This window comes from Zea mays, chromosome 1, assembly GCF_902167145.1.
Source record: "Zea mays cultivar B73 chromosome 1, Zm-B73-REFERENCE-NAM-5.0, whole genome shotgun sequence".
NCBI lineage: Eukaryota > Viridiplantae > Streptophyta > Magnoliopsida > Poales > Poaceae > Zea > Zea mays.
In genome coordinates this window covers 192,225,927-192,253,640 of record NC_050096.1, presented here as the reverse complement: position 1 = coordinate 192,253,640, position 27,714 = coordinate 192,225,927, and the positions used below count along the sequence as shown (strand labels likewise).

The following is a 27,714-nucleotide window of genomic DNA, read 5'->3' as shown; positions in this document are numbered from 1 at the left end:
ACGCCCCCTCCACAGCGCCGAGCGCCGCCCGCGCGTCCCCTCCATAGCGCCGCCCGCACGCCCCCTCCACAGCGCCGCCCGCGCGTCCCCTCCATAGCGCCGCCTGCGCGCCACAAAATCCCGCCGCCATCGTCCATCCTGCCACCCCCTCCATAGATCTGCCTGCCTCAATAATCCCGCCGCCACCTCCATCGTGTCGCGCCCCTCCATCACGCTGCCCCCTTTGGTGTCATTTGCCTGTGGAATCGTGATTTCCCTTCCTGTTTTTTGGTAAACTTTGGGGGAATTTCTGTTCGTAGGATTTGAGTGTGATTGAAGAAATTTTCCTTGGGGGAATTCATGCTGGAGCATCACTGAACTCGTCTATGGCTATTCCCTAGCGATTTCCTCTCTCAAATTTGTGTTTATCTTGGAGCATTGATTTAACATTTTTGTTCTTTCTTATCTGCAGGATTTAAAGGTTGTTCTAGGTCCTTGCAGGATTAAGCCTAACAAAACAGAGATTTGTGTGAGTCCACAACAAACTTTATTCCCTTCCTGTAGTTATGTAGCAATTACTCTGATCTTTTTATCTTGCTGATCTACTAACATAGGAAGAGTCTGCACAACTTAAATGTTAGGCTTCTTAAATAGTTTTCTTCTTTTTGTAATTCAACATTTTGCTTGATGCCTTATGGGCATAATCTGTTTTAAAATGCAAAACTGCTACCTTAAGAAACAAGCTTCATCTTTATGGCAGTACGTGTTCTAAGCTTAGTCTGAGCCAAAGCCAAGAAGGCTGTGCGTTGCACTTCCACCTGACCTGAGGATTTCATATATCGCCTAGAGAGATGGACATTGTCCTGGCCTTCAGCCTTCATGGTCTTAGAACTGAACCAGCATGGACAGGCAATGAACCAGACTACCAGACGTTGAACACTAATGTAATTTCTTGCAGTGAGTATAAGTTCCAGTAGGTCATGCTTATTAGTTTCATGTTTGCCACTACTGGTTGGTAGTGTTAAAGTACTGAGCACGCACTACTGGTTTTGATTGCCACTGATGCAACACGAAATGTAAGGCAGTGATTGAAGGATCATGAGGATAGTTGCATATGTTCTTCCTTAAGCTTAATGATGATAGCATGAGCAAGATTACTGATGCACTACTGGCTGTATTTTTCCCTCTAGTCTAGCTTGTAACCTTCAGTTCATGATGGTACCAGGATCAATGTATGTGTTGGTGACTACATTTTTTCTCTAGCTTATAACCTTCAGTTCATGCTGGCTGCATTTTTTTTCTCTAGCTTGCAACATTTTTTTCTCTAGCATGTATTCAACATTTTTGTTCTTTCTTGCATGCAGGATTAAAAGTTGGTTCAAGGTTCTTGCAATATTAAGCCTAGCAAAACAGATTCGTGTGAGTTCACTGCAAACTTGTTTTTTCCTTCTTCTTGTTATGTAGCTGATATGTTAGCATAAGAATAGCTGATAATAAACACAAGATCCTACAAATCTTTGGTACGGCAGGGGCAGCAAGGAAAGGAAGGTGTTGTAGTTCAGAAAATCCAAAAACAACTAGGAGATTGTCGAGCTCTAGTGTAAGGTAAGTTCAACTAATTTACCTTGTTTCCGGTTCAATTGTGTGTTTGTTCATTATCTTTGAGTGTATGCAGCAAAGTTTTTATGCTTGTTATATGTTCTTAGAAGCTCTATCATATCCGTAATAACACACATGGATAAATCGTGGATCGACAATGTGGCTAGGTACAATACAACTTTTTTTCACAATAACTAAAAAAATGTGCTACGTGGTTATCTTGATATTTAACATAGAAATTGCATGTAGGGAGACAAAGGCCTATACACAAGGGGTGAATAGTTTTCTAGCTTTTGCATTAAAAAATTCAGCGGTAGGAAGCAAGATTTTATGCCCTTGTAGGAAGTGTGTCAACTCATTTTGGCGGGAGGCTATTGAAGTTCGAGAACACTTGATTTGTGATGGATTTTTAAAAGGGTATAGAACATGGACCTTACATGGAGAAGCTAGTTCCTCTGTATTGAACAATGAAAATGGTGATGTCCCTGAGTTCATTGAGGTGCATGACGAAGAAGATGACATATCTGAGTTGATTAAGGATTTAGCATGTGGTTTAGATGATAGAGGAGATATGGAAGATGATGGGTCTTTTGATCCATTTGATAAAGATGTAGCTACCATTCGTAGGCTAGCAGCAGACAACAGTCAAGAATTGTACCCAGGTTGCAATAAGTACTCAAAGCTACGCTTTCTAGTTCGTTTACTTCACATAAAACTTCTTGGAGGATGGACGGATAGAAGTTTTAATTTGTTGGTTGATCTACTTGTTGATGCGTTGCCTAAGGGTTCAGCACTTCCTAGAAACTTTCATGAAGCTAAGAAATTAGTGAAATCAGTGGGAGTTGGGTACACTTCTATCCATGCATGCGAGAACGATTGCATTCTTTACTGGAAGGAGCATGAAAACTCTAATTCATGTCCGAAATGTAATGTTTCACGCTGGAAATCAGAAAAGATGAGTTTGGACGGAAAGCGTGAGTACAAAATTCCTAAGAAAGTTCTTCGTTACTTTCCTATCAAGAAAAGACTTCAAAGATTATTTGTGTCCTCCAAAACTGCAAGTCTCACAAGGTGGCATGATGAACACCGAATAAATGATGGTTTGCTTAGGCATCCTGCAGATTCCCCCCTATGGAAGGATTTTGATAAAAAACATCCCGAATTTGCTGCTGATAGCCGAAATATCCGTCTAGCATTTGCTACCGATGGTTTCAATCCCTATAGGACTATGAAACTTAGTTATAGTATTTGGCCAGGCATTCTGATTCCATTCAACTTTCCACCTTCAATGTGCATGAAGGATACAAATTTTATCTTGTCTGTGCTGATTCCTGGCCGATCTTCTGCTGGAAGTGATATGGATGTATATTTTCAGCCACTTGTTTATGACCTGCTTGATTTGTTTGTTAATGGTGTGAGAACTTATGATGCTTCGAAGGGTGAATACTTTCAATTGCGTGCTGCAATACTTTGGACCATCACTGATTTCCCTGGTCTAGGTAGTGTATCCGGATTTGTCACATCTGGTGAAGCAGCGTGTCCCGACTGTCACTCCTTGCTCTATTCCCTTAGACTTGGAAATGGTTGCAAGTCTTGTTACATGGGACACCGCAGGTTCTTGCATCCAGAACACCCATTTAGGTTTGATGTTGATTCATTTGGTGGCGAAGAGCTAAGTCCGACACCTGTTCCTCTTTTAGGAGAGGAAATTTTGGAATGCACCAAAGATCTAAAAACAGTTTATGGCAAGGACCCATCTCGTAAGCCCACAAAATATCAGAAACGTAAGGACGGTGAACCATTAGTCTTTTTGAAAAGGAGAACTATTTGGTTCATCCTTCCATATTGGAAGGATTTGATGGTCCGATATAATTTTGATGCCATGCACATAGAGAAGAATGTATGTGACAACATAATTAACACTTTATTGGACATTGCTGGAAAATCTAAGGATGATTTGAATGCTCGCTTGGATCTTCAAGAATTAGGAATTAGAAGTGATCTTCATCCAGTTGAACTAGAACATAACCAATTTTATTTACCTCCTGCACCCTACTCAATGAGTCATGCTGAGAAGAAATTATTTTGTCAAGTATTAAAAGGGGTCAAGTTTCCCGATGGCTATGCAGCTGATATACGACGTAATGTTTTTGTTAACGAGAAAAAGATAATTGGTCTTAACAGCCATGGTAGCCACGTTCTTCTACAAGACTTACTGCCACTTGCTGTGAGGAGAGTTCTCCCTAATGAAGTCAGTGCTGTTTTGATTCGTTTAAGCAACTTCTTTAAGAAATTGTACTCCCCTATCATTCGAATAAGCGACATGCAAAAGCTACAGTCTGAAATAGCTGAGATCTTGAGCCTTCTAGAGACTATTTTCCCTCCATCATTTTTTACTATTAATGTACATTTGATGGTACATCTTCCTGCCCAAGCGATGGTGGCAGGTCCAATTCACTTTCGCAGCATGTGGCCTGTTGAGAGGTAATTTTCTTATGAATATTGCAACATAGAAAACAACTGCCTATATATTTAATTATTTGATGAGTGTTGTTGTATATATGTATAGGTTTCTTAAAAAATGTAAGGGCCATGTTCATACAAAATGTCACCCGGAAGGATCAATTATGGAGGGTTATATGTTTGATGAGGCTCTCACATTTTGTTCTCGGTATTTACAAGATGAGGCTCAATTTAACCATAGAGTTAGAAATCATGTTAGGCTCCAAACAAAGAATGTTGTTACAACTCCTTTCTTTGAAAATATTGGTCGAGGATTGGCAGGCAAGTGTATTGTCAATCTTGATTACAAGACATGGCTGCAAGCACATAGATATGTCCTGTTCAACTATGCTAATATAGAACCATACTTAGAGTAAGTTTTCTCTCCTCAAGGACATAATTATGTCCTTTTTCAAATATGCTAATGTGTCCTTTCCAACTATGTCCTTTTCAGCAAACATGCTCTTTATCTCTCCTCAATTGGTGTTAGAAACAAACGTGAGATCAACCGCATGCAGCATAAAACATTTCATGACTGGTTTAGGTTGCATGTAAGTAGTAAGCAAACCTGTACATTTAGAATATGATAGAAGAAAGCTTTTACTCTATTAAAGTACTAATAATCTCAGGTTGAAGAAATATGTGAGGAAGCTCCAGAAGAGATCAAAATTTTAGCTAAGGGACCAATGATGATTGCACATCAGTATAACAGCTACACAGTAAATGGGTTTGCCTTCCATACACAGTCCTATGATGAAAATAGGCCTGTCCAAAGTAGTGGTGTAGCTCTAGTTGCAGATACAACATGTTTTGAAAGAGGAAATAATGACAATCAAATAGTAGATAAAATCATCTACTATGGTATCATAAAAGAAATTCTGGAATTGAACTATCACCACAACGGAAATGTTATGCTTTTCAAGTGTGATTGGGTTGATAATCGTGTGCACAACAAATGGGTTAGAACAGATCAATTTGGGATCACCACAGTTAATTTCAAACATTTATTCAATACTGGTCAAAACATATCAGATGAACCTTTCATATTAGCATCACAAGCAGCTCAAGTTTACTATGTTGCTGATCCTATTGAGACTGAATGGGTTGCTGTTGTTCAGCCAAAATCTCGAGATTTGTATGGAAGTCAAGATGCTGAAAATGAAATTCTAGGTCATGTTAATGATGTTGCAGAGGTAGTGGCTGATCTAAACCCAAATGTGTGTGTAAGTGTGGTTGCTGGACGAGTTCCATGTGCTAGAACAGATATAGATGGTGTAATTGTTAGTGGAATAAAACAGGGAAATAAGTCTAGAAAGTAAGTTTGTTATTACTGCCTTTATGCTTATTTTATCATTTTGCTTATTTTATCATTTTGACGAAACTTAGATGGTGACTGATCTCATTCTCAATTTCTCAGGAAACAAAATGTCAAGCGCAAGAGGAAACAATAATTCTATCTCATGCAATGCTTATGCACAGCAAAGGATTGAAAATATTGAAAAAAACAAAAGGAAGTTGGCAGCTCTAAACATCCCTATAATGGCACAGCAAGTTCAGCCTAGGAAAAAACAAAAGGTATGTTGCAAGAATCTTAGTAATGGCAGCCTAGGAAGTTGGCAGCTCTAAACATCCCTATAATGGCAGCTCTAAACATCCCTATAATGGCACAACAAGTTCTTAGTAATACCGTTTGCTTGCAGAAAATTCATGACACAAATACTGCAAGAATTGAAGGACCAAACTTGCGCCCAAGACCTGAACGAAATAGGGCTCAGATTGAGGAGGAAAGAGTGTTTGATGATTTGCATCTAGATGGAGACTTGCTCAATAACTCTGGAGGTAATTGTTTTCATTTTACTTTAATAGTAGTACTTATATATAATGGGCTATAGACTTAAATCAATTACTGCTTCAGGTCATCAAAACAGTAATGTAAACAATGGTACAAAGAATAGGAAAGGAAGGGGCATAACTAAGAAGGATGACATATTCTCAAGGACACCTGACATGCCAAAACTAAAAATTTTACTCAATGGTTATGGTCAACCTATTGGTGAAAATGCTAGGCAACTTTCTAGTGTTATTGGCTGTCAAGTTAGAAAGAAAATATCAATTGCTTGCAAGGATTGGAGGCTTATTGATGTTGAGAAGAAATATGAGTTGTGGGATGATATAAAGTCATATTTTGATATTGATCCTGCTGCCTTAAACTGGGTTATGCGTACTGCTGGGAGAAAATGGAAAGAATTCAAGTCAACCATAAAGGAGTTGTATTTTGATCCTGATTTGTCTCTAGATGAAATTGAAGAATGTCCAGATAAAAGGGTTAGTGACGCTGATTGGAAATTTCTCTATGAATATTGGTTGACTTCTGAATTTCAGGTAACAAACATCTTTATATGTGCAAAGTGTAGCTGTCAACATGTATATTTTCAGTTCTTAAACACTTCTGCTATGTCCTAGGCTCGTTCGAAAGCTGGAAAAGTAAGCCGGCAAAAGGTACAATTGCTCCATACATCTGGTAGTGTGAGCTTTGCATGTTCAGAGCATAAATTGGTATGTTTAATCTGTCTTACTAATTATTGTACTCATATTTTTGGTAATTATCGAACTCCGATTTTTTTGCAATATGTCCAGTAGTACTAATTATCGAACTCCGATTTTTTGATATGAGCAATCTATCTAGTACTACTCAGACTTTTGTCTTAACCATTTCTAGGCTATGAAACTAGGACGCCCCCCACGAAGAGATGAAACCTTTATCAAAACCCATACAAGAAAAAATGGTGTTCCTTCAATTCAGGCAGAGCCAATTATCGTAAGTCTTTTTCCTAAGTGTTAGTAATACTATTTAGACAGAATAAATAACATGTGTTTATTTCATAGAATAAACTTAAAGATGTTGTCCAAGTATATCCAGAGTTAAAGGAGAAAACAATTCAGGAAGGTGATGTATTTGCTCTTGTTTGTGGAGAGAAAGAGCCAAAAGGATATATCCGTGCTGTGGGTTTAGGCCCAACTCCTCAAGATATTGGCACCCCTGGGTTGAAGGGTTATGCACCAACAAGACTACAAATGGAGATTCTGGCTCGTACCAAAGCTGAAAAGGACAAGGCTGCTCTAGAAAAACGCATACTTCAATTGCAGGCAGAAATTGAGGAAAGGGCACAACTAGACAGGGCAAGTGAAGGGCCCATGTCACAGCATGGTTCCACATCACGTCAAAATGTGGTATAAATTTTCTTTGTTGTTACACAAAGTAATGTTTATCTTCCGATTTACTCATAATTCACCAAATGTTTGTAACAGAATTCAAGGTTAGAACATGGTGATGAAGATAATGCATATGGAGATGACGATTGTAATGATGAGGACACAATTGCACCAAGCACTGCACCAGGCACTAATGATGCTTCTCATTCTAAACATAATTCTTTGGTAATACTTTCATCCTTCTAACCAGTATTATCCTTATCATGCTTCTAATTTTGTGTTTATCGCTTGTATCAGGTTGGAAGAGAAGCCATATTATATGCTTTGTTGAGATCGGATCAACCTGTGGCCAAAGGAATAATAGTTTCAACTAATCCGAGTACCATAGTTGCAGATCTGCCCATTGGAAGGCAATTTTGTGAAGTTGTTGTGACTTGTGTCCTGAAAAGAGATGCAGTGTTGGCTCGTCCCTACGATGATATGCAAACTATGGCTACTGCTCACATGATGTCGCTTGCATGGCCATACAAGAAAGTAATAAACGAAACTTTGATATCTTTCTTTTTTGATTAATGAGTACCTACTGACAGATCCTAACTTTGACAGCTGAAGGTCATCAACAAGGCATCAGCAACACCTAACACATCACCTAACATTTCAGGTATTTGACTCTACTACTACTCTTAATGGCCCTAGCTTGGTGACTTATTTGCTGTTTTTAACCATATCTGTTTGGCATTTTCTTTCCTGATATAGTGTAGAACCGGATCTTTGACTCTACTACTACTAACCATATCTCCATGGTTTTTTCTTTGCTGACTTATTTGCTAAGCTTATTTGAACGCCAAACGCACTACAGTAAACGCAGAAACGTCCGACGGCCAAAGCCGTCGGACATAAGGAATAAACCGTCGGAAATAGATTATTTCCGACGGTAAAGCCTTATCTCCGACGGCTTAAAGCCGTCGGAGATAACTCGTCGGAAATAGTGCTATGTCCGACGGCTGCCGTCGGACATAAGTTATCTCCGACGGCTGCATACGCCCGTCGGAGATAACAAATCCCAACCGTTTTACCGGTCGGGGGTGTGGGCCCCACAGAATTAAGTCCGACGGCTCCCACTAGGCCGTCGGAGATAAGCAAGTGTTATGTCCGACGGCATTAACTACCGTCGGACATAACAAAGTGTTATGTCCGACGGCTACCATTAGGCCGTCGGACATAACAAATTACAGAATTTACACAAAATTCTGTTTTTTAAAAAATCTGACATTTACAAAACAAAAACAGATTCATGCACATATACAAATTCACATTCACAATCACAAATATACACATTCTAATAAGTATTCACAATCACAAATATTCTCACATAAATATTAACATTCACAAATGTAACATCAACATATAGGTTCGACGGTTGTTGCAAACTGAAATTGTGTCTCACAAACAAGTGTTGCAAAGTGTTTCATAAAAAAACATCACGACACATCAATCATATCCATCGTCTGGATGGTTCGAGTAGCCACCTCCTCCGGCTGGACTCTGCGTGTTGAAAATGGTGTTCACCCACGAATTTGTTGTGTCGTCCTGACCAGACCCATCTCCAGGTGCGGCAACTGAAGCGGGTGGTGTCTGAAATCCCTATAACACAAGCACATGAAATAGTAACCACTCAGTTGTTCATTTAAACACATAAGACATTTATGAACATGTCACACACGCATATGTGTGCATACCATAGGGAATTGTGACGGAGGCGGAGGCGGAGGTGGAGGCGGCAACATTGGCATTGGCAGTGCAAAGTCCGGAGGCGGCATCCCATATGTCGGCATCGGGACGCCCGCTTGTTGGGCTAGTTGCTACAAATTATATACAAGTCATTGTTGAACAAACAAGATACACATCAAGTGTTTTGCAAAATAAGCTACAAAATGTTACTTCAACTTACCGAGAGAAGAGCTTGATTTTGGGCCTGGAGGCTTGCATAATACTCGTCCCTCTTCTTCTGGTACTCGGCTTGTTGTCTCTGGTATTCAGATTGTTGCCTCTGGTACTCCAATTGTTCCCTCAAGACTGATTGATGGTACTCTGCCTGTTGACGCAACACTGCAAGCTCTATCTCATGGGCTGCTGATCGTGAACGGGACGACTGTGAAGACGACGATGTGGATTGTCGTCCACGGCGTCTCAGCTCTCTGGAATCAATCGTAGAATCAAAAATACCCAACCTACAAGAGTGAACCATGCACTTAGTATAGTAACTCATGGCTCAGTTGAATCGCAAGCATATGATGACAATTTTGAAAACCAAATCAAATAATCTCACCGTCCATGGGCTTGTCCTCCTGCGCTAGCATAGGCTGCCTGAGGGTCGATTGGCTGGCTCCTCCAATCGTACTCCTCCCCATGGCGTTGAACCATCTCCTGCCCATACGAAGCCTGGAGGCAAACAATATCAAATATAAGTGCATAACACCTATGCCCTTGCAAACAATATCAACACACATAATAGAGTATCAAAAACTCACTAGACGGTCGGTGGCCGTCTGAGTGCATAACACATCAGGATTCTGAGGATCAGAACCCCTATGCCCTTGCATATACACCTCCACATCCGTGGGCGTACGGCCGGATTTGACTTCCTGTACATAAAAGTTATAATGACACATTTCTATGTGATTCAAAGTTACGACAAACTGTGACTTACCATTCGCTTAGCCAAGCGCACATGACCATCACCGCCGTAGTTGTGGAACGACTCAGTCCCACGGTTTCCCCTGTTCCTTTCGGAAATGGCACGAAAGTCAGGGGAAGCCCACCATCTGCACAATGCCCGATAACCGTCTGATCGGGTGGCCATCCACGGCACGGACACCTACATGAAATTTTTTAAATAAAGCAAGCAAATACATGGCTTTGTGCGATATGAGATGCAACAACCTGTTTACCTCTAGGTATTGCTCCTCCGTCAAGTAAATTGATGACCACTCGGCCTTTGTATTTGGCATCGGTCGATCATCAGCATTTGCTCTGTACCATGCCTTTATAGCCTGAATTCGTGCATAGTACATTGCATCTGCAACGACATCGTTCGCGTTAAACTCAAACACGTAACGAGCGTTCATATCATATGATCCATCGTCCGGCAACTTGTACCGTTTCTGCAAAAACCATAGTGTTATCATAAAAGCAAACATATATGGAATAACTAAAATAGTATAAACAAGTCATACCCAGAATGCATCCCAAACTAGTGCCTGTGTGTTGCCAAACGTTCTACAGACACCATAGCGATAATGCTCCCAAGTGGTGGCGGGGACAGACTCGCCAGTAGGCAAAGTCACAAGACCAGGCCAGTGCAGACGAACAAGATTACCAAGAACCATGTTCACCTGCCTGTAGTGTCCTGTGCCTGTGAACGAGTCGTCGATCCAAGTCCTGCAAACAGAAATCAATGTAGAAATTAAAACATAACTTTCAATAACATTTAAGCGAAGATATGTCACTCACTTTCCACTAGGCTTTATCACAACCCGAGATTCGGGTGGAAGCTCTGGAGGTGGTCCAACAAAATGCAGCTTCCTCATTCTCTTAACTCGAGAAGTTCCAGACCCAGCTGCAGAATCTCCACCAGCCCCAGAATCCCCAGCCCCAGAATCCCCACCAGCGTCGTCTCCAGCATCATCTCCCACATTATCTCCACCATCATCTTCAACATCATCTCTTGCATGATCCTCTACCACTGGTTCCTCAATTTCAGCATCCTATGAAACAAATAGCTTACATCATATAATATTAAGTAACTCAAATAATGTAATTTAACAACTAACTTACATCTTGTGGAGGCAAATGTTCTGCCAGCGCTCTCCGTCTGCTCATGGTAGAACCTGTGCCCTGAAAAACTGAATCCTCACCCCTCGAGCTGCTCCTCGAGCTACTCCTTGACCCAAGCAAACTACGAGCTAAAGACTTCATTTTCTTTGACATCCTATTTTAACAAAAACAAGTTAGTACATAAATCGACAATAAAATAATAAAATATGCAATAAAATCATAAAATATGCAATAAAATCATGATCCATACTCGTCAATCGTAATCGTAATCAAAATCAGGATCTAGTTGCTTTCGTCGATTTAATGGACGCCAAGTAGCTTTCTTCTTTCTCGTCACTCGTTTTCTTTTTGGAGGAACCTCTACATCATTTTGATCGCCTAATAAAGATTCTTCCAACATTTCAGTTTGTACATTAAACGTGCTTGTAAGTTCTTCGTCTTGGAAAATCTCAGCAGCCCCCACTTCCTGCTCGATTTGACTTTCAACATAACCAGCATCACCAGGAGCATATAGTCGTTCACGCGGATTAACTTTGTACACTACCCTCCAATCAACCAAACCGTTTTTCTTAGATGGATATGTCATATAATACACCTGCTCGCATTGGTGGGCAAGGATTATAGTGTCGTGGCCTTTTAATCTATCGTTGTGTTTGACTTCCACCATGCCATATTGATTTTCTCGCGTTGTACTTGGAGAAAACCAATCACAATCGAAGAACACCACTTTGAGTTGTTTATCTCCAAAAAACTTGTACTCGATTATATCATTAATGACTCCATAATAATTAGTCACCTTCCCTTCATCATCGACAGCTCTAGTTACAACTCCGGAGTTTGTCGTGGCTGCTAGAGGATGATCATCTTCGAACCTTGTGGAACGGAATCTAAAACCATTGACATCATACCGACCATAACGTCTGCCAGTTACTGCTCCTAGGGATAATTGTCGAAGGTCCGGGTGTATATTGTCATTTTTATCTACATAATCTCGAAACCAACACAAGAAATTAAGTCCCCCATCTTTTCCCTCTCGACGAATCTGGTCACGTTCACAGCCAGAGATGCAATTTTGAGAATCAAATTCCCTGTTAGTACAAGGAAACAAACCTTTTAGTATCACAACAAAAATTCTAGCGGCAATGACTAAAATAAAGTTTACACTTACAGGAGAAACTGACTCATCTCTTCCATGTTGTTATACATGTAAAGTAAAGCAGTCTTCCATTCGTCGTTGGTGAAACAGTATGTTGTGCTGGGTCCTACAGTTTTGCCCCTCCATTGAAAAATTTCAATATCACTAATAGGGGGCTCGTCGACATGATACCGCAACGTATGGGCATTGACATTGTGTTCCTCTGCAAAGTACAGGCCCGTGAACGATGCTATCTCTTTGTATTTGAATTCTTCAGCGATGCACCCTTCAACTCGTCTCTTATTACCAACCATTGCACGTAGCTTTTTTAGTGTCCTTTCGATGTGATACATCCATCTATATTGCACAGGACCTCCTACCTTAGCTTCGTATGGTAGGTGAACAAGTAGATGTTGCATCGGATTGAAGAAACCTGGTGGAAATATTTTTTCAAGTTTGCATACCAAAATCGGTATTTCTTGCTCAAGCTTCTCCATCATCTCTTTCTTTATTTCTTTGGCACAAAGATGTCTATAAAAGTAGCTTAGCTCCGCTAATGCTTTCCAGACATCATTTTTTACAAAACCACGAAACATAACAGGAAGGAGTCTTTCCATTATTATGTGGTAGTCATGACTCTTCAACCCAGAAAACTTGCCCGTCTTCAAATTCACAGACCGTCTAAAGCCCGCGGCGTAACCATCTGGGAACTTTAAGTTTTTCAACCATTTCATCAATTGTTTCTTCCTTTTAGGTTTAATACTGAAAGGAGCACGTGGCTTCTTCTGATTCTCTCCTATCTCCATAGTTGGTCTTCTACAGATTAAGGCCAAGTCTTTCCTTGCCTTAGGGTTGTCTTTTGTTTTGTCGGTGATATTCATGCAAGTGCTGATAATGCTTTCACCCATATTTCGTTCCTGGTGCATGACATCAATGTTATGCATTAGAATCAAGGCTTTCATATAAGGGAGTTCCCATAGACCACATTTGTGAGTCCAATTATGCTCGGTTCCATAACCTTCAAAACGATTTCCATGTTCGTTTAGTTTCAAATCATTAAGTCTCGCGAGAATCTCTGGACCACTTAGACGCTTGGGTGGTCCCCTCGTCACAATCGTGTCCTTTTTAAAAGCGTTCCTATCGAACCTGAATGGGTGATCCTCTGGCAAAAAACATCTATGGCAATCGAAGTAACATATCTTTCCACCAAACTTTAGTCGAAAGCATAAAGTGTCTTCAACGCATATAGGACATGTCAAAATCCCATGACAACTCCATCCAGCAAAGATACCATAAGCCATAAAATCATGAATAGACCATAAAAACGCGGCTCTCAGGTTGAACTTCTGTTTCTTGTAACAATCGTACGCCTCGACTCCTTCCCACAAAATTTTCAATTCTTCAATCAGGGGTCTCATCATCACATCGATCTTTGTTCCAGGATGATCCGGACCAGGTATTACAAGACACAAGAAAATAAATTCATATTTCATGCAAAGAGCTGGTGGAAGGTTGTATGGAACAGCAAAGACGGGCCAACATGAGTATGACGTTGCAGTTAGATTGAATGGTGAGAAACCATCTGTTGCCAAACCGAAGCGGACATTCCGCACTTCATCAGCAAAGCTGGAATCAAAAGCATCTAGTGCTTTCCATGCATCTGTATCAGCTGGGTGCACCATGACATTTGGATTCTCACGTACCCCTTCTTTGTGCCACCTCATGTGTCTGGCTGTATTCTTGGAGATGAACAAACGTTTCAACCGAGGTATGAGAGGCATGTAACGAAGCTGCTTACGTGCAATCTTCGTAGTCACGGTCAAACCATCGTCGTTTTCAACCTCAACGAATCTACGCTCACCACATACAGTACACTTCTTCTCACCTGCGGTCTCCTTCCAGAAAAGCATACAATTATTTTCACAGACATCGATTTTTTCGTAGTCCATACCAAGGCCAGATAACAGCTTTTTAGACTGATACATGTCCTTTGGCATCTTGTGATTCTCCGGAAGTACATCACTGATCAAGTTCAAAAGTTCCTTGTAACAGTTGTTTGAGAATGCAAACTTAGACTTAATAGCCATAAGTCGAGTCACAAATACAAGGACAGTCACTTTAGTGTGTTCATGCAACGGCTCTTCGGCAGCTTTAAGGAGCTCGAAGAACTTCTGAACCTCAGGTGTAGCTGGATCCTCAAACTCGGTGGGTTGACCGGGGTTCTCCGAATCGACGGTTAGAAACTCATGGCGTACATCGTCAAGCATCTCTTCCATCCTATCGTAGTCCTCCTCTTCATGTGACTGAACTTCCGATACAATACGAGGAGGTGGGTCCTCACCGTGGTGCACCCACACCTCATAGCCTGGCATATAACCGTTCTTGCAAATATGTATCGACATAGTCCTCCTGTCAAGGAAATTAATGTTCCGACACTTGCTACAAGGGCACCTAACATCGGTTCCAGTCTCTGACCGAGCAAAAGCATGGTCGAGAAAAGCATCAGTCTTGGCCACCCACTCACTTGATAGAGCACCTCTTTTCTTCCAACCTTCATACATCCATCGACGATTCTCCTCCATACTAGATACGAGACGTTAACTTAATTAGATAAGTAATGCACGTGCCATCCGTTTTTACGAAGAAATCACGCCCCTACATCTGTAGGAAAGGATAGGTCCTAAACCCACCCAGGAGTGACCGACGAGGCCGTGTTTATGACAAGACATATGGTCGTGCGAAATTTCGGCAGCATAACCCCGTTGTTCTCCAATCGCACGCCTAAAAATGGTGCAATTGGAGAACAGAGAGGTTATGCTGCCGAAACTAAGCAGGAGCACATGCTTTTGTCATAAACACGGACTCTGTCGGTCACCCCGAGGCTGTCCAATAAAGGGACAATTCCGGCCCAACATACCTCACATGCGTCGCATGTAAGGAGTGTTGGACCGAAACGGGTGACGTCTAAGTTTCGTTTCACGGGACCCTAAATCAAATAAAACAACCTTATTTCCGAGGGCTAATAATTACCCTCGAAAATTAAAAGTTTAAATTATATAGACACCACTACATAACATTATTACGGGTGACAAATCATATAAACTGACCTTAATTCCGAGGGCATAATAATTACCCTCGGAAATTAAAAATTTAAATTATCTAAGCAACACTAAGTAAACGAAAACAAACTTAATTAATTACATAACCAAATTTCGCCATATAATCAAATTTAGGCCCTCGGATATAATAAGATAAACATTATTTAACATACTAATAATTTAATAACAACAGTGGAAACTACAAAATAAAAATAAAAATACTTACTTAGCAGTGGGCAGGGCAGTGGCGGCCGGCAGCGGGTGTCGACGGGGGGCGGGCGGCGTGTGTGGACGGCGGGCGAGCGGGGCGACGGCGGCGACGGGCGGTGACGGGGCGGCGGCGGCGCCGGGCGGTGACGGCGCCGGGGCGCCGGGCGGTGACGGGGCGGGCGGCGGGTCTCGACGGCGGGTGGGCGGGGCGGCGGCGGCGGCGGCGACGGGCGGTGACAACACGGCGGCGGCGGCGGCTACGGGCAGAGAGAAGGAGAGGAGAGACCGAGCGCGCGTGAAAAATGAACCGCGCGCCGGGCTTGCCGTGTTAAAAACCATTACCTCCGACGGCTACGTACGAGGCCGTCGGACATAAGCTTATGTCCGACGGCTACGTACGAGGCCGTCGGACATAAGCTTATGTCCGACGGCTGTCAGGGTAGCCGTCGGAGATAAGGCGGTATTTCCGAGAGTCCTTGGTGGCCGTCGGACATAACACTATGTCCGACGGTATCGTAGACAGCCGTCGGAGATAAATTGGCCGTCGGATTTTTGTTAGTTTACTGTAGTGCGGATATAGGCAGATATGGTTTGGCGTTTTCAAAATAGTAGTACAGTAATGGATTTGGTGTGTGACTGTGTGAGTGTGACTGTGTGTTAAGCAATGCTGGTGAATTGGTGATCTGGTGTGCTGTCTGGTGGATAAGACAGGTGATCTGGCGTGTGAGTGTGTGTGTGTGTGTGTTATGCAGTGTGAGACTGTGAGTGTGTGTGTGTTATGCAGAATGGCGTGTGAGTGTGGACAGGACAGGTGATCTGAACTTCTGAAGGTCTGATTGCTGAGTGCAGACTGAACTGAAGTGCTGAGTGTGTGTGTGCAGCAAGATAGCAAGCTTATGGTCTTTATACTCTTATGGCTATGGTCTTATGGAGTTATGGACTTATGGTTCTGTGTGTGTGTGCTGTGCAACAAGCTATAATGTTTATGGATGATTGATGCTGCCTGCTGGATGTTTTTTTTTTGAATTATGAGCTACACTTTTGGTATTATATCATGCTCTATCCTCTATGGCTGTGTACTGCTACTATGCTGCAAGCTATAATTTCAGTTTATAGTTATGGTGTGTGTGCTGTGCAGCAAGCTATAATTTCATTTTATAGTTATGAACTTTCAAATTTTATCATGGGCTATGGTTGCTGCATTTTTTATTTCATTTGGAGTTCAGTTTTTTGGTTACTGCAATGTACCAGTACCTCTTGTTCCCGGCAATTGATTCATAAGTTTCTTACACATGGTTATATTTTTTCAGGAAATGGACAATGTTAGTATCAGATCATGTTACAACCAACCGTGGACATGGTTCTTCGGTCTTGCATTTCTTTTGGAGCTTTTGTTGCGTATGTTGCGTACAACAACGTGAAGGAATTGAGTTATTGTAATACCGTGGACTAGCTTTTGAGTTATGTAATGTGATATTGCAACCTATGGACTAGTTCGATGTATTGCAAACATTATGTTACTAATGATGTTAATATATGATCGATGGATATTGAAAGACCATTAATTTGTGTGCAACATGTGCAATATGTTACCTCATGAAAGATTAGTGAAGTGTATGAGCATTAAGTGTCCTTATAATAATCTATTTGTATGAATGCAATGGATTGTTGGTTGGTAATATCTGCGGCAACGAATTGTTGGTCGGTAATCTACACAATTAGTGACTCTTAGAGAGTCGGTAATACTATTATTACCAACTGATGAAGCGTCCGTAAATCGTGGCAGCTGCAACTCTTAGAGAGTCGGTAATACTATTATTACCAAATGATGAAGCGTCGGTAAAACTTCTCTTTTAGCGACGGAAGATAAGTCGGTAAAACAACGGTCGGTCGGTAAAAGTTTTACCGACACAGCTTGCAACGACGTTCGTGGTCCGTCGGTAAAGGTCTTTACCGACCTATAGTTCGTCGGTAAAACTGATTTTACCGACAGACCATAAGTTGCAAATAATGTTCCGTGGTATAGTGTAGTGATCATACTCTTAAATTTGAAGCAACTCCTCTTGTGTTGCGCTTTGACGACCGCTAAAGAGCTCTACAAATTAAGGACATTCTCTTTTGAGCTCTCACCTGGATTCCGTCACTCCGCTAAACATAGAATACAAACAATTTAGAACATCAATTTTGTACTTTCATTATAAAACTTGAGAAAATATAGTATCATACATTTCATGGCTCTTTTCACCTCCGCTAGCGTGCATGATAGAAGGATCAACGGGTAGCACTCACCAATTTCAACCATTTCCAAACTGATTGACCATTTTATGACCATATCGTGTCTGCGGCACAAATAAACCAAGCAAGGTGACAATGAAATTCAACACAATAGATATGAAGTATGGACGATTCACTGGATGGTTTGTGCATGGCCACTGGTTAAGCTTCTTCAAGGCTCTTCCAATGTGATACATCCATCTATGTTACACTGGGTTGCCTACCTTAGCTTTATGTAGAAAATGGATAAGTAAATATTGCATTGGATTGAACCATCCAATGTTGAAAGCTTTACGTACGGTTTTGTTAATTGAAACAACTACTGGACTAACCTACTCTGAGTGCTGTGTATGAGATAGATTCAAATCAACATCTAAAGGTTAAGCAAGGTGGACTACCATGAAAAGGATGTGATGTGCATAAATACGAGCAAAGTGCTCAACATAAAAAATAGAAGGGGAATATATATATATATATATATATATATATATATATATATATATATATATATATATATATATATATATATATATATATATATATATATATATATATATATATATATATATATAAGGGCTCAAAACAAAGGTATAAGGTAGGGTAGGAGCTAAGGCATTTTATTTTATCGAAAATAATCAATATTGTGTGTGACTTAATTTAAGATAGATGGGCATACTATTATGGGGGAAGCTTAGGCCGTGTTTGTTTTAGATTATAATCTCTTTAGATTATATAATCCAACGTAAATAATCCAGTAGGTAAACAAACATCTAGATTATGGGTTTAGATTATATAATCTAAAGCCCAGATTATGATAATCTCATAATCTCCTCAAGAGTACCTTATTTGAGATTATTTTGGCAAAAGACCCACTACCCATGGTTATATAAATAGAAATTGCAATATATGTCATCTTTATTTTCTCATCAAATAAATAAATAAGGGTATTGTTGTCTTTATGAATAATCTACATTTGTATAATCTAAACTACCTAACAGCTATATGAAGATTATAATATATCTAGATTATAATCTGGATTATATAATTTAGATTAAAATTCAGATTATATAATCTGTAAGCTGAAACAAACAGGCCCTTAATTGGACAACATGCTCGTCTAGTACCACTAGGTGTGATAAAATATGCATTGCATATATAGGCCTAAGTGACATGCATGGGAACAGGGAAAAAAATGTTTATTGAAATTATCTTAAAATTGCTAACGATACTCAAACATACTTGTCAAAATATTTAAGTGTTAGGTCGCTTAAAAAGAAACAACAACAAAAACGCTGTTGATACAGATTTTCTTAGTGTACAGAATACAATATTAATTGGATATAAGGATAGCTTGATTCTAGTATATAGTTTTCTGTCCAAGCACCATGGTGTTCGGTGTCCGCATCGGGTTTCCCCATGTCCCCGTCGTACTAGGAACGGCAAAGAGCATGTCAACTGTGCACTTCGGCTCTACAAGACACCGGTCGATGTCCGGTGTGCACGAATTATCACACCGAACATAGCTAGATGTCTGATAATTCAACCGACCGATGAAATATGTCCGATGAGCACACTAGATGCCTGATAGATAGGATCAACTTCTAATTTATAGCTGTTGGAAAAGTAGCTGTTACAAATTCCTAAAAGCAATTTCTTTAACCAATACATATCGATCTTTGAGCATCTTTGTAGCATTTGTTTGGAAATGTAAACATGCGAGGCGTTCCTATGCATGTTTCTGCAGTGCACACGAGTGAATTTTGCATGGCACTGTGCCGCCAGCTTGCATGGTGATGGTGGTGGTAACAGTAGTGAAGTTTTCCTCGATCTATATCTCACTGTGATTCTTAACGTAGTAACAATGGGCAACGGCATATGGAGAGCAGCAGCAGCACAGATGTAGCAAAAGTGTTTACAGCAAAAAAAAAAAAAGAAACAGCACTGTACAATTCATTCGTTCTTCCTCCTCGGTCCCATGACTCGATTCTTTCTTCCTTCCTCCCAGTCGCTTGAATACTTGATGATGCCACACTGCTCGATCCAGCAGTCCAGCGAGCCTCGATCGCTCCGGCGCTGTACATGCTGCTCGCGCGCATGCACTGCAGACGATGGCGGTGTTCCTCTCTATCTCGGTCTCAGTCAGGTCTGTCTCCAGGCCTTGTGGTGGGTCCATCTTTGCTGCACTAGCTGTGTACTGGAGCGTGCTACGCAGCCGCCGGGGACCGATGGGGACTGCCGGCCCGGCCGGTGCTTCAGCCGGAGAACCGCTGCTGGTGCTTGCTCGCCGGGCAGGTGCAGCTGGCGCGGCTCTCGTTCAACGCCTGCAACGCGTGAACACAAGGGATGATAAACGACGATAAAGATACTCCTCCTCCTCCTACTACTAGTACTAGGTGAGGAAGAGTCAACGACATATCGTTGTTTGTAACTGTAGGTAACCCTCGCTCGCCGTCGATCAGCCGGCGGGGCAAGATGAGGCCAGCCTCCGTGATTTGGACGTCACTGGCTCTCTGACCTTGCAATTTGGGTTCTGGAGGAGGAAAGCAGACCGGCGGCCGCCGGAGCTCGTTACCTTGACCTGCTTCTGGAGATCCTTGATGTAGTCGACGGCCAAGTCCAGCATGTCGGAGGTGTTGGTTTGCTGCAAGGCAACGGGAACGCAAGTAGGTCATCAGCTCTGGCTGGCCGGCCGGAGTGGTCCTGGCATAGCATATGGCAGCAACTCAACGCGCACTGAAACCGGTGGGTGCAGGTGCAGTCACCTTGTCCATGTCGGGCACGAGCTCCTGCAGCTTCCTGATCCGCTCGCTGATCTTCGTCCTCCTCACCTGGATGCATCATGGATGGCCGGTCAAACATCAGCCGGTTACTCAAACTCGCATCGCAGGACTCTCCAAGGTTTTAGGATAAAATCTAGCATGCCCCGCTCACCCGCTCGGCGATGCTGCGCGGGTGCGTGGCGCACCCGCGCTTGGCGCGGACCTTGCAGGGCACGGCGTCCTGGAACTGGAGGAACTTCTCGATGGCGGCCACCTCCGACGACGACGTCTTGGGGAGGCTGAACTGGTGCGCCAGCCCGCCGCCGTGCTCCAACGAGTCCCGCGGGCGTTTATTCGTCGCGGGCAGGCTGTCCGGCAAGAGCGCCGACGACGAGTCGTCCCACCCGCCGGAGCTCATCGGGTACCCCGGCATGTAGGCGGCGTCCCCGCCGCCGCCAGCGTCGGGGCTGCTCGCTCCGACGACATCCTCCTGGCTGTCCATCTCCGAGATCTGGGACATGAGCGACCCCTGCCGCGACGAGAAGCTCAGCTGGCCCCCGAGCCTGCCGCTACCGCCGCCGCCGCCCGCGAGGGAGTCACTGGCACCACCGTCCTGGAACCCCATGCCCATGCTCGCCCTCAGCATCGCCCCGTACCCTGGACGAAGGAATCGGGCAAAACAGCAACAGAGCATGCGGGCGGGTGGCCCTCCCTCCGTGTCAGTTCCGGAAATAGAAATGTTTCGGGGGAGGAGAGACTCCCTCCCCAGGCAAGAACTGCAATAATTGCTGCTGCCATCCATGACGGCTTCCGCGTCCAAGGAGCTGGACTGGGAGGCTGTGGAAGCAAGCCGGGAATGGCAACCGAGGCAGTACCAAATGGAGGCCGGATTTAAGGAGAGAGAGAGAGCGAGAGCGAGTGACGAGCAACCAACCGTTGTCCATGCCGAAATGGTCCAGGAACCCGGCGGGGGAGCTGCTCTGCCGAATCAGGCTGCTGGCGGCGCCGACGCCAGTGCCGCCCGCTTCCATGCCAGAGCTGACGGTGCGGTAGAGGCCGCCCCCGGACCTACCCGTCTCCTGCTGGTGCTGGGACTGGGACTGGGAGTGGAACATCATTTGCTCCTGCTGGTGGTGGGAGGCCATGTCGGCCGCACTCGGGAAGTGGGCAGGCGACGGCTTGTCGTCCCGGATGTGGTGGTCGGGCAGGAACCTTGAGAAGACGTTGTCGGCGGCGCTCGGAGCGGCGGCAGGGAGCTGGAGCTGGTCCTCGCAGAGGCCGCCGAGCACCGCGCTGGGCGCCGATCTGTAGCGTAGCAGCCCGGACGAGGCCATCGGCGGCGGCTGCGCCGGGAGGTTGAGGTCCTTGGACACCGGCGAGCCGTACATCGGCTCGATCGCCTGGCCTGGCAGCTTCAGCTCAGATCCTGCGCCAAGAAAAAGTATACCAATTTTTCGGTAACCAGCTCTGTGAGGATGAGGACCATGAACAGGCAGGCACAGGCAGAGGCAGTGCGTGTCTTTTTAAGCAAACATGATGGAACATCACTTGGTGTTGCTCATCCCCCAGCTAGAGAAAGAAGCTCCTCCCCGGTCCTTGGCCGTGGAGACGGCATGAACAGCGTACCTAATCCGAGCCCCGGGGTGGTGGGGGTGATAACGCTAGCTGCAGAAGCTGTCGGCGGTGATTCGAGGAGGAAGGCGCCGCACGCGCGCAGTGGTCCACCCTCCTGCTTCACTTTCCCTCCCTCCCTCCCTCCTTAGCGCGCACGGCACGAGGCGGTCGAGGCAGGCGGAGGGAACGGCGGCGTGGGAGCGACGGCAAGATGGAGACAGGGACGGGCGGCGTGGCTCCCGTGTGCTCGATAAATAGCAGCGCGCGCCCCGCCGCTAGCTCTCCGCTCGTCGACCGGGAAGAGAGAGAGAGAGAGAGAGAGGTGTGGGGGCCGGAAAGGCGACGCGATGTGCCCGCGCTGACGGATTTGCCCCTCGGCGCTCCCTCGCCGTAGAGAAGCTCTGGTCTCCGCTGCGTGGAGTGAACTCACATGTCAAGCTGTTGGCTGGAGAAATGATTGGGCCTGTGGAAATTACTGCAGGAAAGAAGGGAAATTACTGCGGGGATCTTTTTTGTTCCCAGCGGGTATGGCTTTGCAACCCGAACACAGAAGGGGGGGCTTAATCGGGTTGTTTAGACTGCTACATATACAATTTATAGAGACAAAAACAGTTTATAAATAGTAAAAGCCGGTGCGAAAGTCGGTATGTTATTAAAGACAAACGATCAGGTTTAGGGTTCATAGGCCCCGCCGCAGGCATTTGCCACCTGTGTAGTATGTTTGTTGGCTCTGTGTGTGCCTGTGCCGGTGCCGCGGAGCAGAGAGGATAGGGAGGGCCAAGCAAGCAGGCTGCGTGGCCGTCCGTGACCATTCGTCCATTCTAAGCAACGCGGCGCAGTCTGTTTCCGGCAGCAAGCAAAGGTTGTTTTTTCTTTCCTTGCCATGCATGCTTGAGCCACGCTATCCGGAACCGGAACCGGAACCGGTACCGGGGGGAAAAGTGGGGGGAGGGGAAAAAGGCACGCACGGATGGATACGGAGGAATGGAGGATCGACCCGAGAGCGAGGCCGGGTGGGGTGGGATGGGATGGGATTCTGGCCTGAGCGGCATGCGGCAGGCCCCCGATGCCTTTTACGGAATCGCTGCTGCCGCCCGTGCCGGGGCTGCCTTTCCTGCTGCTCGTGCAGGCCGGAGAGACGAGAGGCTGGGATTGGCGCACGCAACACGCGTCCCTCTCCCTCTCACCTTCGCCCGTCACACACAGACGGAGCGAGACATGAGACACGTCTTTTCTCGCCTTCCTTTTTTCCGTGTGCGTGCGACAGTGCTTGCTTGGTTCCACGCTCTATGTTATATATATATATATATATATATATATATATATATATATATATATATATATATATATATATATATATATATATCCAGTCGTTGACGCTTCTCCGATCCGTTTTCCCTGGTACGTCGTACGTGCCGATCCGATCCGATCACAGTGCGCGACGAACGAACGAACAAAAAAAAATCAGCCAATCGTCCTCTGCGATCCGGCCTAGGTGATAGACTATGTTCGCGATTTTTTTTTTAAAAAAAATTGCGCGATGGTCAGTAGTACTCGGTACTATGCGCGGGTGATACTCGGAATAAACAAAGAAAGCCAGCTTGGCTTGGGGGTGGGTTGTTGGGTTGGCTACTAATCAGGAGAAACACGAGCCGGTGGCCAATCAGAGAGAGACACGTACATATCGATCCATAGAAAACGGACGCCGGACGTACTCTAGCCACGTAGGTGGAAAAAAAATGGACGCGGACAGTTAGTTCGGACGCAACCCACAGGCCACAGCCAGAATCATGGACACAAACCAAAACTTGACATTCGAAAAAAAAAGACGGAAAGTCAGGAAAAAGACGCAGGCGAAACCCGGGCGCGGATGATTCGTATATTTAACCTGACACAGCAGGAAAATCACTCCGATACGAGGTGCAGATAGATATCAAAGAATCCTAATTCTAATTCAAAATAAGTGTACGAGTTTATACTCTCTGCACAGTATTATTGGACGATCTTATCCGACTCGGTCGGAGAACAACCAAGCCAAATCGGCACTTGTGACCTCTTTTCAATGGTGTTTAAAAAATAGTGGGCTAAGTTATTTATCCCAAGTTTTTTTCCCAGCAGCTATAACATGATATATCCGGATATAGCTGTAGCTAAATGATTTAGCGGGTTTTTCAGAAAAAAAAATAAAATATCTGCCCTAAATAAGTGAGAAATGATCGTTCCACGGCAAAACATGCCATGACTTAATGAGATAGAGTGCCTTTCATTGTATCAACATTTACCAAGATACCAAGCAAATACAATGTTCAAACGTTCATGTACAATTAATAATGTTTGGTACTTCAGTAGTACACAGATAAATACATAGATCAAATAATAGCGGCTAAATGTTACATGTGTCTAGCTGTTTTAGCGAGATAATAGCGGCTAAATGTTACATGTAAATAGTGATTGTATTATCAACAGTCTTCTCCGACAGCTATATATATATCCGGATATATCGGTCGCTATAGTCAGCTATTTTAATCATCGCTCTTCTCTCCAGACCACACCGCATATAAATAAATAGGAAAAATGTCCGCCACACAAACAAACGCTTATCGTACCTCGTCGCCCACGTATCCGATCTAATCCCCACGCGGTCAGCGAAGGAACTGTCACCGTCCTGTTCTACTGGAGTCGTACGTGTGGTCGCGGACTTCGACCTCCACGTGTTGACCTCCTAAAAAAATGCAAAGGTACACTTTCTTGTTCTATGGTTTCTAGTTGCTAGGTTTACGAGCTAACTCTAAGTCCCTAACCCGGTATCCGTAAATACTTAAACCCTAACCCCCGAGATCTCCAAAATTTCCAAACCTAACTCTGTCGCTAGCATTAATAGTACAAATCATGTCTTTTCTACGTGCACCTCCCTTGCTTGTCGATCAATCGCTAAGGGGCACCATTGAGATTAGTGTTTCACGAGGTCGGTACCATTAGCGGTTGAACCTGCAGCTCGATCGATACCAGTTGCCGCCGGTTTAAGCCGCCTCAGTCATAGTGCGCGGCTATATGTCCACAGGTAGGGCTAGAGATGTCAATGGAGAATTCTCCACCGGGTTATAGCATCTCATACTCATCCCTATCATGTTTGATCCATCCTCATCCCCATCCCCATACCCATCATGGGTACAAAACTTATCCCATACCCATCCCCATTCGGGTTTCGGGTCCCCAATGGGTCCCCATCCCCAATTAAGGGATAACTAGGTACTAACATGTAGCAAATGCAATCTAGATTTCAGACATCACTACATCGACAAGCACTCATCCATGAACCATGATTCATTCATCCATCCATCAGAAAAGACATAAGTACTTCGAGACCGATAGAAGAAATGGAGAAATGGAGTTTTCTCACCTTCCTTGGTCACCATCTGAGTTCGTTGGCGCCTGAGAATCCATGGTCGTCACCGTCGTCTGGGCAGGGCATAGCATATGGCTGGTTATTTTAGGGTTTTATTTTTTACTAGTCTGCTAGTTGCCTTGTTGGGCTAGGACATAGGGCCTGTTGTGTTGTCGTGCTGGGCTTGGTGGTCGGCTCGGCCTCAACTCATTCATACAAACACGACAGGTGTACACGTATAAAATACCCATGGGTAATCGGGTTCGGATTATTGCTTCTCAAACCCATACCCGTTTACCAAATGGGTAGAGATTTTGTCCCATATCCATACCCATGGGGACAATTTTTTTCTCATACCCGTACCCTAATAGGGGAATTCCCCACGGGTTGGCGGGTATCGGGTCCCCATTGACATCTCTAGGTAGGGCTGAAATGTTATGATTCATCGTCGATAGGACGATAACTACTATTATTGCCTGGCTGCTACGTACGTGTTTTTTTTGGTAGCAAAAGAAAAAGGGAAGGATAAAACAACGGAACGTCTCGCCCTAGCAACTCATTTTTCCTCTGTAGCGCGCGGCGCACCTGTACGCCACGAAGCTCTAGGCCGTACGCCGCGCGTCGTTATGCACTGCCTCCGTCGCCGCGCCGGAGCGCGGTAGGTGCCGCCGGCTCGACGCGTGGACGTAACGGCCGGGACCGGGGGTGGCGTTGGCGTGGCGCCTTCCTCGGCGCGCGCGCGCGAGCTCAGCGCAAGCGCGGCAAGATTCGGACCAGGCAACGGCACGTAACCGATGGACCGCGCGCGCGCGCGCAGTCCCCGACGAAGAGAGAGAGAGAGAGAGAGAGAATGACGTACTGCTCCTAACCGTTTCGCCGCCGCCCGCCGCCTCCGCGCGCTACCGGCCAAGGCTAGCGGGGGACGGGATATGGCGTGCGGCGTGGCTGAGCGGTGACGTTGGCCGGTTTGGGCCCCGACCGGACGTACTCTCTACGTGACGGCCGTGCCGAGTACGACGGGCCCAGAGGCGGCCGGCCAGACGCGGACGCTTTTGGCGTGGCGCGCCAGTCGCCGCCAACGCACTACGTATAGCCTTCACTTCACAGTCCCCGGCCGGCGGCTTAAAATAACGAACCCTTAGCGATATGATAGCGAGTGCAGTGTAGCATATGATTGTTAGTGCTGGTGGTAGCATAGCGTACGTTGGGTAGGACGATTAGCTAGGATGCAGATGCACACGGTGTTGCAAGCAAGTCGCTGGTCAATGCGCGCGCGCGCCACCCTAGCCATAATATCCATGGCTGCATGCACCGCACGCAGCTAGCTGGCTGCTCCCGGGTTGCTGGGTCGCCGTCGTGGGTAGTGTACGGAGCTTAAAAATATATACTGCCAGCACGGCATCCCATGTAATTAAGTCGTCCGTCCGTGTGCGCGCGGCGGTCAGAGGGGTTGACTCTGTATAATGGCAACCGCGATCCAAGTGGCTGTTAAAATGCTAGCTGGAAGAGCCGAAGAGCTTTGTGTTCGTTGCGATGCGGTGCGGTGCGACAGCCTCTCATCGCCAATAATGCAGCTGTGTCTCTGCGAGGTGCGTCACTGTGCTGTCAGCTCGACGCAGTGGGTCTTAACACGAGTGATGATAGATACGGGTAGGTCACGAGGGGTGTGTCTCTGCGCGGTGCCCTTCCCCTTCTCAGCAGTGCTTCGCATGGATGATCTGCAGGTTCACATTCACCGGTTTCTTGTTTAGAATCTGCACAGGCGCTGCGATCTCAGAAAACGAGGTGCTTCGGGATGGAGCCTCTGCAGGCAGAAACACATGTATACAGGGGTTCCACGTCTGGATCGTCATGCATGGCTTGGCTTGCTTCCACCCTCCTGTCGAACCCACGTAGCTTGTCAGGGATCGATCTATAGCATGCATGTGTAGCTAGGCCGGTGCCCACGTTCCCCGTGTATCTGAGACCCACCACGACAACTCCTGGGGAACGAACCTGCTGATTGTACCTTCACCTCCATACTACATATTTAGTATATATATATATATATATATATATAACAAACGGACAAAGTCCGAGGTGCTTTCGCTCCCTCAGATTATATTGCTC

General features: G+C 44.8%; 4 protein-coding genes across 7 annotated transcripts; 2 read left to right on the top strand and 2 right to left on the bottom strand.

Moving 5' to 3' along the window:
• The first annotated feature begins 115 nt into the window (after positions 1-115).
• LOC109941765 (uncharacterized) lies at positions 116-5,399 on the top strand. Its single transcript, XM_020542979.2, has 5 exons — positions 116-508; positions 1,344-1,398; positions 1,509-3,114; positions 4,535-4,631; positions 4,710-5,399. The coding sequence occupies exons 3-5, from the start codon at positions 1,736-1,738 to the stop codon at positions 5,397-5,399; spliced, it is 2,166 nt and encodes a 721-aa protein (XP_020398568.1). The 5' UTR covers positions 116-508; positions 1,344-1,398; positions 1,509-1,735.
• Positions 5,400-5,503: 104 nt separating this feature from the next.
• On the top strand, positions 5,504-17,134 carry LOC103642009 (uncharacterized). The gene is made up of 10 exons (XM_020547210.2): positions 5,504-5,655; positions 5,781-5,919; positions 5,996-6,462; positions 6,544-6,636; positions 6,800-6,898; positions 6,967-7,311; positions 7,390-7,518; positions 7,591-7,827; positions 7,900-7,954; positions 16,884-17,134. Exons 1-10 carry the CDS (start codon positions 5,506-5,508, stop codon positions 16,898-16,900), a joined length of 1,731 nt encoding a protein of 576 aa, XP_020402799.1. The 5' UTR covers positions 5,504-5,505; the 3' UTR covers positions 16,901-17,134.
• Positions 8,613-9,149, bottom strand: LOC118476089 (LOB domain-containing protein 13-like). Its single transcript, XM_035964191.1, has 2 exons — positions 9,033-9,149; positions 8,613-8,937 (listed from the first exon to the last, which is right to left on the bottom strand). The coding sequence occupies exons 1-2, from the start codon at positions 9,126-9,128 to the stop codon at positions 8,785-8,787; spliced, it is 249 nt and encodes an 82-aa protein (XP_035820084.1). The 5' UTR covers positions 9,129-9,149; the 3' UTR covers positions 8,613-8,784.
• A 2,510-nt stretch (positions 17,135-19,644) lies between the features above and the next one.
• On the bottom strand, positions 19,645-22,945 carry LOC100279237 (Transcription factor bHLH130). Of its 4 annotated transcripts, none has more exons than XM_035966081.1 (6): positions 22,155-22,242; positions 21,541-22,032; positions 20,779-21,263; positions 20,610-20,675; positions 20,420-20,488; positions 19,645-20,168 (listed from the first exon to the last, which is right to left on the bottom strand). In XM_035966081.1, exons 2-6 carry the CDS (start codon positions 21,992-21,994, stop codon positions 20,100-20,102), a joined length of 1,143 nt encoding a protein of 380 aa, XP_035821974.1. In that variant the 5' UTR covers positions 21,995-22,032; positions 22,155-22,242; the 3' UTR covers positions 19,645-20,099. The 4 variants fall into 4 exon arrangements, with proteins under 4 accessions (XP_035821974.1, XP_008672511.1, XP_023157682.1 ...); NM_001329707.1 differs by having other exon boundaries at positions 19,724-20,168; positions 22,233-22,600; XM_008674289.4 differs by having other exon boundaries at positions 19,648-20,488; positions 22,233-22,945.
• Between the last annotated feature and the right edge of the window lie 4,769 nt (positions 22,946-27,714).

Coding starts and splice junctions, on each gene's coding strand:
- LOC109941765 (XM_020542979.2), top strand. CDS start 1,736: ATGTGGCTAGGTACAATACAACTTTTTTTCACAATAACTAAAAAAATG. Junction 3,115..4,534: donor GTCACATCTGGTGAAGCAGC/GTGTCCCGACTG, acceptor TGTCCTTTTCAG/CAAACATGCTCTTTATCTCT. Junction 4,632..4,709: donor ATGACTGGTTTAGGTTGCAT/GTAAGTAGTAAG, acceptor TAATAATCTCAG/GTTGAAGAAATATGTGAGGA.
- LOC103642009 (XM_020547210.2), top strand. CDS start 5,506: ATGTCAAGCGCAAGAGGAAACAATAATTCTATCTCATGCAATGCTTAT. Junction 6,463..6,543: donor GGTTGACTTCTGAATTTCAG/GTAACAAACATC, acceptor GCTATGTCCTAG/GCTCGTTCGAAAGCTGGAAA. Junction 7,519..7,590: donor ATTCTAAACATAATTCTTTG/GTAATACTTTCA, acceptor CGCTTGTATCAG/GTTGGAAGAGAAGCCATATT.
- LOC118476089 (XM_035964191.1), bottom strand. CDS start 9,128: ATGCCGACATATGGGATGCCGCCTCCGGACTTTGCACTGCCAATGCCA. Junction 8,938..9,032: donor CTCCGTCACAATTCCCTATG/GTATGCACACAT, acceptor CTTGTGTTATAG/GGATTTCAGACACCACCCGC.
- LOC100279237 (XM_008674289.4), bottom strand. CDS start 21,994: ATGTACGGCTCGCCGGTGTCCAAGGACCTCAACCTCCCGGCGCAGCCG. Junction 21,264..21,540: donor CCATTTCGGCATGGACAACG/GTTGGTTGCTCG, acceptor TCCTTCGTCCAG/GGTACGGGGCGATGCTGAGG. Junction 20,489..20,609: donor TCGTGCCCGACATGGACAAG/GTGACTGCACCT, acceptor GTTGCCTTGCAG/CAAACCAACACCTCCGACAT.